At 38.6% G+C, this 11,754-nt stretch overlaps 1 protein-coding gene across 1 annotated transcript in view; it reads left to right on the plus strand.

Moving 5' to 3' along the window:
• The window catches only part of APOOL (apolipoprotein O like), a 235,977-nt gene extending 227,679 nt beyond the window's left edge, over window positions 1-8,298 (plus strand). Inside the window, exon 9 of the mRNA XM_037821546.1 lies at window positions 8,210-8,298. Within this exon, the coding sequence (XP_037677474.1) occupies window positions 8,210-8,298 (89 nt within the window). The remainder of the gene's footprint in view (window positions 1-8,209) is intronic.
• The last annotated feature ends 3,456 nt before the right edge of the window (window positions 8,299-11,754 follow it).

The raw sequence follows: 11,754 nt of genomic DNA on the forward strand, positions 1-11,754 counted from the left end.
GAGGATTTTTGTCAACATGAAATGAGGAAATTCATCAACATGATTAAGGGCATATATGAAAAACCCACAACTAACATCAGGACAAGGATGCCCATTGTCACTGCTGCTATTCAAAATTGTACTGAAAGCTCTAGCTAGAGCAATTAGGGATGAAAAGGTAATAAAATGCACCCAAATTTGAAAGAAGTAAAACTTTCCCTATTTGCAGATGACAAAATCCTATATGCAGATATTCCTGAAAAACCCACAACAGAGCTCCCAGAGCTAATAAATGAATTCAGCAAATTGGTGGGGTACAAGAACAACACCCAAAAAACAGTAGTGTTTCTATACACAAGCAATGAGCAATTGGAAGAAGAAATCAAGAATAAATAGCAACTAAAAGAATCAGATATCTTGGAGTCTAACCAAGGATGAAACCGACTTATACACAGGAAACTGCAAAACATTGCAAAAATAAGTTAAAGACTGAAATGAAAGGACATTCTACATTCATAGATTAGTAAATATTTTTCTAATATTTTTAAGATATCATTTCTACCCAAAGTGATTTCCAGATCCAGCACAATCCCAATCAACATTCCAAAAGCCTTCTTTGCAGAAATGGAAAAGCCAATCATCAAATTTATATGGTAGGCAAAGGGGCCCTGTATAGCTAAAGCCATCTTAAAAATAAGTATGAAGTTGAAGGACTCAAATTTCCTGATCTTAAAACATTACAAAGCCACAGTAATTAAAATGGCTTGATACTGGTACAAGGAGAGACATACAGGTCATTGGAATTGAATTGAGAGTTCAGAAACCAACATGCACATACATGGCCAACTGATTTTTGACAAGGGGGCAAAGGCCACTCAATTGGGAAAGAACGGTGTCTTCAGCAAAGGTCCTGGGAAAATTGGATCTCCATTTGTGATAAAATGAAGGGGAACCTGTGCCAGTTTGAATATATTGTGTCCCCCAAATGCCATTATCTTTGATGTAATCTTGTGTGGGCAGATGTTATCAGTGTTGATTAGATTGTAATTCTTTGAGTGTTTCTTTGGAATGCACCCCACCCAGCTGTGGGTGATGACTCTGATTGGATAATTTCCATGGAGGTGTTGCTCCGCCCATTTGGGGTGGGTCTTAGTTGATCAGTGGAGCCGTATAAATGAGCTGACATAACAGAAGGAACTCAGTGCAGCTGTGAGCTGTGAGTGACATTTTGAAGAGGAGCTACAGCCAAGAGGGACACTTTGAAGAAAGCACAGGAGCTGCAGATGAGAGACAGTTTGAAGATGGCCGTTGAAAGCAGACTCTTGCTCCAGAGAAGCTGAGAGAGGACAAAATATCCCAAGTGCAACTAAGAGTGACATTTTTGAGGAACTGCTGCCTAGAGAGGAACGTCCTGGGAGAAAGCCATTTTGAAACCAGAACTTTGGAGCAGACTCCAGCCACATGCCTTCCCAGCTAACAGAGGTTTTCTGGACACCATTGGCCATCCTCCAGTGAAGGTACCCAATTGCTGATGTGTTACCTTGAACACTTCATGGCCTTAAGAATGTAACTGTGTAGCCAAATAAACCCCCTTTTATAAAAGCCAATCCATCTCTGGTGTTTTGCATTCTGGCAGCATTAGCAAACTAGAACAGAACCTCTGCCTCACCTTTATACAAAAATCAAGTAAAATTTTATCAAAGACCTAAATATAGGAGTCATAACCATCAATGACTAGAAGAAAACTTAGGGAAGCATCATCAGGACCTTGTCTTAGGCATTGGTTTCTTAGACATTGCAGCCAAATTTACAAGCAAGAAAAGGAAAAATAGATAGGACTTCCGGGAAGGTTGTGGATTAGAAAAAGCAGAGCAAAATTCTCCTCCATGAAAAACACTAGATAAAGGACAGAAAGCACTCCAGAACAGCAGCTCCAGGGTGCCACCTGCTGGGCAGGGTCTTCTACACCACATAGTGAGAACGTAGCTGGAGAAGCAGAGAGACTGCGTTTGTAAGGACTGGTGAGTGTATTCGGCCCAGAACACTGCTAGGGATGGGCAGTTGGAGCCAGCTTATTAAAGCAGAAGGGAGCAGCCTTCCATGCCCTGTGCACCCTTCTCAGCATTTGGCTGGGGAGATAACCCTTCACAGCCCTGCAGCTGAGAGCTCCCATGCTGGGCATTGATGGTTAGAGCTGGCTGCAGAACATGGAGCAAGCAGCTTACTATGCCCTGTGCACCCATCTCAACAGTTGGCTGGGTAGATAACCATTCACAGACCCATGGCCAAGAGCTCCTATGAGGGAACTTGGGTGTGGTGATTGCATTCACTCTTCCTCCATGGAAGCCAATGATGTGCACACCTGATAGGCAAGAGCAATGCACGGAAGTGCCAAGAAACTCTTCCCAATCCCAGGGACTCATGGGCACATGCCCAACAGGGACTGTGGTGCATGTGAGCTGGAAATTGAGATTTGCAGCTCCACAGCCCCAGAGTGATCCACTTGCAGCCCCAGGAATTGCTAGGACTGCTATGCCCTGGAGGGGGTTCCCTCATGAACTGTGCAGGGTCCATTCCCCTACCACAGGCTGGCAGTTCCCAATGCACGTGGAAAATTGGTATGCTGATTGGATTACCACCTGGTTTGGACCCCACCCAGCACATAGACTAAGGTGGGGGAGAGCTGGCTTGAGGGTAAGCGGTTGCTCAAGAATGCATGAAAAAAAGAAAAGATAAATGTGACCTCATCAAAATTAAAAACTTTTGTGCATCAAAACATAATCATGAAATAAACAGACAAATTAAACAATGGGAGAAAATATTTGGAAACCACTGTTGGTGGTTTGAAGTTGTATGTACCATAGAAAAACATATTCTTAAATCTAACCCATTCTGGTGGGTGTAAACCCATTTAAGTTGGATATTTTGATGAGGCTACTTCAATCAAGTTGTAACCCATCTCAGTCAGAATGGGTCTTAATCCTCTTACTAAAGTCATTTTGTAAGGGAAAGAAATTGAGTCAAAGAGAGAGAAAGCCACAGAAGCAAGAAGCTGAAATTAACGAAAGCTGGAGAAGGGAGAGACCAGCAGACTCCAACACATGCCTTGTGATGTCACAGAGGAGCCAGGGATCTCCAGCAGCCACTCTTCAGGGAAGAAAGCACTGCTTTTAAGATGACTTGATTTGGACATTTTCTCAGCCTCAAAACTGTAAGCTAATAAATTCCCGTTGTTCAAGCTGAACCATTTCATGGTATCTGCTTCCAGCAATCCTAGGAAATTAAACCAGGATAGTGGGGTGCTGCTTTTGCAAATACCAAAAATGTGGAAGTAGCTTTGGAATTGGTTAATGGAGAGAGGCTGGAATCATTGGGAGCTGTTTGATAGAAAGCACTTAAATTGCTTTGCAGAAACTGTTGGTAGAGATATGGATGCTAAAGGCCATATGAGGCCTTAGACAGAAATGAACAAATGTGACATTGGAAACTGGAAGAAAGGTGATCTTTGTTTTAAAGTGGCAGAGAACTTGGCAAAATTGTGTTCTGATGTTGGATGGAAGGCAGAACTTGAAAACAGAGAACTTGAGTATTTAGCTGGGGAGATTTCCAAGCTAAGTGTGGAAAATGCAGTCCTGGTTTCCCCTTGCAGCTTATAGTAAGATGCAAGAGGAAAGGGATAAGCTGAGAACTGAACTCCTGGGCACAAAGAAGCCAGATATTGATGGTTTGGAAAATTCTGAGCTTCTGAAAAGTGAGTCCATAAGAATAGTGTTCCATGTGAGGGTTTAACTGAACATGGATCCAGTCAGCAATTTCAGTGCAAGTTGGGATGCAACATGCAGTTATCCAGTAAGGACCTGTTGAGGGTCCTAATGGTTGATGGTTTCGACCCCTGTGCCCTACATGCAAATCTGACAACTTTTTTGTGAGATCTGTATGAACAGAACCACTGCCAGCCTGGACTAAAAGGGAAAGAAAAGAGACAGATTAAAGGAAAAATCACTTCAAAGGCAGAACTATGAAAACTGAGGTCTGCACCAAAGATACATTCTCGAGCCAAGTGTATGGACCTACCTGTGTGTGAAAAGGGTGAATATGCCTCAGCACTTGGGAAGGGTGGACTTTCCACTCCATTTTATAGGAAGAGTGCTACCATTCCAGTCTTCAGACAGGGTGTAGCATATTCCCTGGGGATTGTGGAGAGTCTGGCAGTCACCCCAGTGTTCTCAGAAAGTGGAGCCTTCACTCCAGTGTTCAAGGAGAGCATGACCACTGTCCAAGCAATTGGAAAGGACAGGGCTACCACTCCATTAGGCCCAAAGAACAAGACATCTTTCTATAGATGACTCTAAGACCTTGAAATCTAATGGAGTATGCCCTGCATGGTTTCAAAACTGTTTGGTACCCATGATCCCTGTTTTCCTTCTAATATCTCCCTATGGGAATGGGAGTATTTATCCTATGTCTGTCCTTTCTTTGTATGTTGTAAATAGATAACTTGTTCCCTAGGTTTTATAGGTCCACTGACTGAGGGGAATTGTGCCTCAAGACAGACCACACCTATAGCCAATTTTTATGAGACTTTGTACTTAGTATTGTTACTGAAATGACTTAAGGCTTTTGGGATATTGTGATGGAATGAATGTATTTGCATATGGAAAGAACATGTCTTGTTGGGTTCCAGACAGTGGACTGTGGTGGTCTGAAGGTGTATGTACCCCAGAAAAACATTTTCCTAAATCTAATCCATTTCTTTGGGTGTAGACCCATTGTGAGTAAGATCTTTTGATGAAGCTACTTTGGTCAAGTTGTAACTCACCTCAATCAGAATGGGTCTTAATTTCTTACTGGAGTCCTTTATAAGAGAAAGAAATTCAGACAGAGAGAAAGCCACAAAAGCAAGAAGTTGAAATTATTGAAACCCAGAAGAAAAAGGAGAAACCAGCAGGTACCACCATGTGCCTTGCCATGTGGCAGAGCAGCCAAGGAACTCTAGCAGCCGGTCTTCAGGAAGAAAGCATCACCTTAATGATGCCTTGATTTGGACATTTTCTCAGCCTAAAAACTGTAAACTAATAAATTCCTATTGTTCAAGCCAAAGCATTTCATGGTATCTGATTTCAGCAGCCTAGGAAACTTAACCACATATCCAATAATGGTTTAATATCCAGAATATGTAATGAAATCCTTCAACCTTAAACACAAAAAGACAACCCAATTTAAAAAATAGGCAAAAGACTTGAACAGACTTCTCTCCAAAGAAGATATACAAATGACCAAAAGCACATGAAAAGATGCTGAACATCATTACCCATCACAGAAATGCAAATCAAAACCATAGGGAGATTCCATTTCACACACTTACCAAAGAAACAGAATTTTACAAGGGTTGGGGAGGATGTGAAGCAATAGGAACACTCATTCATTGCTGGTGGAAATGTAAAATGGTACAGCGACTGTAGAAGACAGTTTGGCAGTTCCTCAGAATGGAAAGGGAGAACTACCATATTACCTGGCAATCCCACTACTAGTATATACCTAAAAGAATTGGAAGCAGGGATTCCAAAAGATATTTCACCCCAATGTTCATAGCAGCATTATTCGTGATTGTTAAAAGATGGAAGCCACCCAAGTGCCTATCAACCAATGAATGGATAAACAAAACGTGGTGTATACACACAATGGAATATTATTCAGCTGTAAAAAGGAATGAAGTCCTGATACATATGACAACATGGGTGAACCTTGAAGACATCATTTTGAATGAAATAAGCTAGACAACAAAGGACAAATAATGTATTATCTCACTGGCATGATAGAATTAGTATAAGCACTCTCATAGAGTCAGAATCTAGAATATAGATTAGGAGGGATTGAGGTGGGATTCGAGAATAGGGATTTAAAGCTTAAAATGTAGAGTTCCTCTTTTGAACAATGGAAATTTTTTGGTAAAGGATCATAGTGATGGTAGCACAACATTTTGAATGTAATTAAGAGCACTGAATTATGTATCCCAATGTAGTTAAAAAGGGAAATTATGTTTTGCATATGGTAATAGAATAAAAAATTGTTTAATCCATTGACCTTTACTACACAATGATCCCTAAGTTAAACCATGGACTATAGTTAATAATACAATTATAGAAATATGCTTTCATCAATTGTAACAAATATACCATAACAATGCAAGGTGTTAATCAGGTGGTATATGGGAATCCTGTATTTTATGCAAGATTGTTTTGCAAACCCACAACTTCTCTAATAAAAATAAGAATATACTATGGATAACTGTATTAGTGTCATGGATAGTGATTACTTAAGTTCTGGTTGTTTTTTATTATATTTAGTGATGTAGTCCCTAAATATAATACTTTTTAAAGTAGAAAACATTTTTTAAAAGATAGGTTTAATTGCAATCATTGTATTCAAATTTATTTCTCCCCTTTGTTTTTATTATAAAACTGGAATTAAAATTCCTCTATGGAAATAAGTATGGCTCTGAAATCTAATAAAGTTGTTTAAAAATGGATAAGATCTTGAAAAGCATAAAGTAAAAACAAATTTCTGAAAAATATTTTTAACATTGTCACAAAGTAAATATATAATGGTTGTCTTCTGCCTAATTACCATGCAGAAGGTATTGTATGAAGCACTTTGTGTACATTATCATTTAAAACTTAAAATTGTATGATATTTTTACTACTCTAACCCGCATTTAACAGAATAGCCAGGGTCATTGTGTCCTGGAGTCCAGCTGACCTGGATTCTGTCCTGGCTGCACCACTTGACATTGGTCAATTTACTTAACCTCTCAACTAAAATGTCCTTATCTGTAAAATAAGGATAATATAAAAATAGCATCTACTCTGTGGTGTTGTAGTGAGATAATGCATGAAAATGACTTAGCATGGTGCCTGGCACACAGTAAGCTCATTGAGATCACCATAGAGCCACACATTGCCAAATTTAGGAGTCAATTCTCAGTCTCCATGTTATGCAGTCCATCAGTAGCCTTTGACACAGGTGATTACTCCCTCCTCCTTGAAGCAATCTCTTAACTTAGCCTGTGGGATACCACTTGCTCTTGATTCTTTTACCTCACTTACTGGATGTTCTTTCTCAGTCTTTTCTGCTATATCCTCTTAATTTTCCTGACCTCAAAGGGGTCGTTCTTTGGACTTCTTCTCTGACTCTCTAGTCCCATAGTTGGAAATGCCATATATAGACTAGTACTGGGAAATTTATCAGCTTAGGCCTCACTTCTGAACTCTATAGACTCACATTTCCAGTGGCCTACTCAACATCTGTACTCAGATATCTAGTAAATAATTCAAATTTAGCACATTCAAACCTTAGCATTTCATTTGCCTTCCCCCAATCCTGCTCCTTCAACATTTTTTCCTATTTAAGTAAATTTCAACCCCATTCTACTGATTTTTCAAGTGAACGAGTTGCTTGCACACCACATATTCAATCCATTTGGAAAATTCTATCCATTCTACCTTCAAAAGTTATCTAGAATCCAAGCCCTTTTCATCACCTCCACTGCTTCCACCCTAATTATTGTCATCAGCACCACTCCTCTCCAATACTGCAATAGTTTCCTAACTGATCTCCCTGCTTCCACCCTTATTTCTCTATAGTCTCTTCTCCCCATTGCCAAGAGGGATCTTTTTAAAAATATAAGATCATGTCAGTTTCTCAAAACTGTGCAGTGGCTTCTCTTCACACTTAAAATAAAATGCAAAATCCTTACTATGGCCTTACATGACGTAGCCTCCCACTGTCTTTCTGTTCATACCTCCCATCACTGTCTCACCACCACCCCCCATCTCACCCACTCTTTTCCAGCCATATTGGCCACCTGCAGTTCCTCACACATGCCTCAGGTCCATTACACTTGATGTCTACATATCCTGTAAGGCATTTCCCTTAGTTACATACAAGGCTCACACCCTCACCTCCTTCAATTCTTTTTTAAAATATTATCTTTCTGGAAAGGCTTTCCCTGGCTGCTCTATTTAAAATTCCAAATCACCCAAGCCCTCCATATGTTCCTCCCTGCTTTATTTTTCTGCGTAGCACTTACCGCCATCTGATATATTATGTATTTTAATTTATTGTTTCTCACTCACCTAGAATGTTAAGTCCATGTTGTATTCACTGCTGTATTCCCAGTACCAATAATAAATTGTGAAGTGAATGACTAATTTTTTTAATACTTTATCAGGTGCTACACAGTTTATGCCTGACTCCAAGCTCATGGATCACGGGCAGTCCCACCCAGAAGATATAGATATGTACAGCACTAGAAGTTGAAATAGACTGCATACAGAACTACAAGATGTGTGAAGTTGCAAATAATCTTGAAAAAATCATGTAATAGGTAACTGTGATGTATAGAGTATAACTTAAATCAAATTTTCCCTTGCATCTTCAGATATCCAGTTTAACCAACCACATAAGTGATTAATGCACAAACTGTACATGTAATCCAAACAATATTAAATGATTGATGAGGAAGCAGAGGTAGAAGTATTAGGATACATTTAATGGTGTTCCAGTTCATTTATGAAAGACCAAAATGAAATAAAGGCATGATGAACACTGATGAGACTAAAATCTGAAGCTACATGCATGTGTATATCTGCTCTAGCTTTTCTGAATTAATGCCAGCTAAATTTAGAATGTTATGTGGAAGGATGTTCCCCCAACTTTTGTTTTTGGCATTTCCCAGAGCTGGAATAGAGTATGCACATTTTATGGCACTTGGGCTTGGTTTTGTCTTTGTTTTATTAATGTTAATTTCTCTTAAAGGCCCCCAAACACCCCTAATACTTTAAGAGAACGATAGGCTACCTGGAAGCCTCAGTGCTGCTTAGCAATACTTTTACTGTTCCTAGGTATTTTCCTATTCTGCTCCCAAGGAGAGATACTACAGACCTTTTATTTTCCTCAAGCCTCCTCTACCTGCCAGAGATGGCTGTCTCTCTTATTTCATAGAGAAAAAAAGTCATAAGACATGACAATTCCCAACTTCTTTCCATCTGTCTTAAGGCTTACCTCTTTTCAGCCATGCCAGCCCCCTTTTCTAAGGTTAATGTCTCTATTTGTGTTCCTGATCTCATTTCTTCCCATTTTTAACAGAACTATACTCCATCCCATTTTGGTTTCTCTCTTTACTCATATCCTTTCCTCAACTTCTAAATGCTTCAAGTTTCCTCTATCCAAAAATAATAACAAAAATCTGACCAAAACAACCTTTCTTTAACCCTGCCTCTTCTCAAGCTGATTTTTCTTCTTCCTATGATTGCCATACTTTTTTAAAAAGTAATTAATATCACTTCCTCATTTTCAATTCCTCTTTTAACTTTTGATACCTGGCCTCTCTATCTATTTGAATTTTCTGTAATGATTGATTCTTGACCACTCCTTTCATGAAAATCACTCCTCCATTTGCTCTATTATTCCTGCATCTCCTGTCATGTTTTATTCTTCCCTTGCTCTTCTTCCTTGGAATCCCTTAACTGCTGAGACTCCTTAGATTGCATGTCTAGTCTTCTTTTCTCATTTTATATGCTCATTCTCATTTTCATTCAAACACTTGATTGGCTTCAGCCACCATTATATGTCATTATTATTTATATTTCTAGCTCCTTTATTTCTCTGAAATTGTAGACCTGTGGTTCTATTTGTTATATCCACCTTACATCCCATAAATAGCCCAATGTCAGTATACCTAAAACTAAATTATCTCTATCTCTCTTTCATCATTTCTGTATTTCTCAAAACTATTCTGCCTTCTCTATCCCTATATTGTTGCTCCTGTTCAAGTCTTCATCATCACTTTCCTGGATTATTGCAGTAGCCTCCTGCCTAATCTGCCTGCCGTCAGCCTTGCTTTCTGTCACTTCAGGATGTATTCTGCCTGCACGTAAAAGAAACCAGTTAACAGTGATTTAAACAAATAAGGGTCTATTTAAATCTGGAAGTAGGCAGTCCAGGGCTGATACAGTGGCCCCATAGTGCTATCAAGGATCTAGATCTTTTCTCTGTTTTCACTCTGCTTTCTTTAGCATGTTGATTTTGTCATCTCATGGTCACAAAAGGCTGGTGTACTTCTGGGGAGCATATACACATTAAAGGTAGAAAGAAGAAGCAGGGCAAAAGGTGCACTAGAGGCTTCTGACCTTCTTTTATTAGAAAAGTAGATGCTTTCCAGGACCCCCTTAAAAGATTTCTGCTTAAATCTTGACCAGAGCATAACATATAGTCACACTTAAGGAAGATTATGGAATCATGTTATTTTTTTTTCCTATAGTGAGGAAGGCAAGGGATAAAAGGTCGGGAACTGGTATTCAGTCTGAGCTAACAGTGTGTTTGTTACCCTATTCTTCTAACCCATCTGTCATATTATTGCCAAATAGTTGTCTTTCTAAACTCTTTGGTCTTATCATTGTCTGTAATGTCAAATCAAAACTCCCTAGTATTGAGTAGAAAAATGGGGACAAAAATTAAATGAATAATAGAGGGGTATGGGGGGATGGAATATTTTGGGTATTCTTTTTAAATTTTATTATTTTTATTTTCATTTTTTTTGGAGTAATGAAAATGTTCAAAACTTGATTGTGGTGATGAATGCACAACTATATGATGGTACTGTGAACAACTGATTGTACACTTTGAGACTGTATGGTATGTGAATATATATCAATAAAATTGAATATAAAAAAACTCCCTAGCATGACATACAAGACCTTTCATATCTGATTCCAGCTCACCTTTCAAATTCTGTCTTCCTTCTGCTGATGTATGCTATATTTTAACGATGACAGGTCACTTGTTTCTTGAACATTTATGCTTTGCTCTTTTATGCCTCTTTTTCTCTGCCTATGCTAGTGCCTCTTAGAATGCTCTTCTGTCTCATCTTGCTCCATATTCCAACCTTCTACCCATCTGTTAAACACAATTCCAATGTCACCTTTCTCAGTTATCTCAGGTAGAATTTAGATGTTCTCTGCTCTATGTTCCCTTGCACTTGGTATCTATAGCTATAATAGCACACACAATTTATTAAAATCAGTATTTTTTCAATGACCGGGTTCCTTATGGGTATGACTCAATTATCTTTGTGTAGACTCTTTGCCCATGATAACACCTGGTACATAGTAGGAATGCACATTTTCTGTCCAGTTACAGCACAGGATACAAAGATAATAATTCCACCAAAGGGCTTATACTCTACTAGGAAGGACAGAAATATATATACAAATATAGTGTTGCATGTGGTATCTGCCAAAATATAATTACAATCAAAGAGCTACAGATGTTCAGAGATGGATTGTAGTTCTGGGACAAAGTCAGCATACTTGAGCTTCTCAAGGTGGGGAATCAATTCACTTACTAGTTTTTCACAAGTTATCTCTTCAGAATTTGTCTTCAGTATTTGAAATGAGTTTTTATTACCTCAAATCAGTTTGCAAACACACCCATATTTCATTAAATCTAAGATAAACTTATTTTATTTACTTCTAAGAAAGAATATGCTAGTTGATCATTGAACTTATCCCAATTTCAGATATGTTAAAATGTGAAAAAGATAAGCATCTTAAATTTGGTGAAATATGGTATGTAAAAAATATCCAAAGTCAAATATAAGTGATTTTTGAATTATCTTCTCTTTTGGGTCATCAGCACTGTTCTAGCCATTAGTATATGAGTTCTGATTAGGGAGAGTTAACTGTATCTGCAAAATCTCTTTCACAGTAAAAAAAT

The sequence above is a fragment of the Choloepus didactylus genome, chromosome X, assembly GCF_015220235.1.
Source record: "Choloepus didactylus isolate mChoDid1 chromosome X, mChoDid1.pri, whole genome shotgun sequence".
Classification (NCBI taxonomy): Eukaryota; Metazoa; Chordata; class Mammalia; order Pilosa; family Megalonychidae; genus Choloepus; species Choloepus didactylus.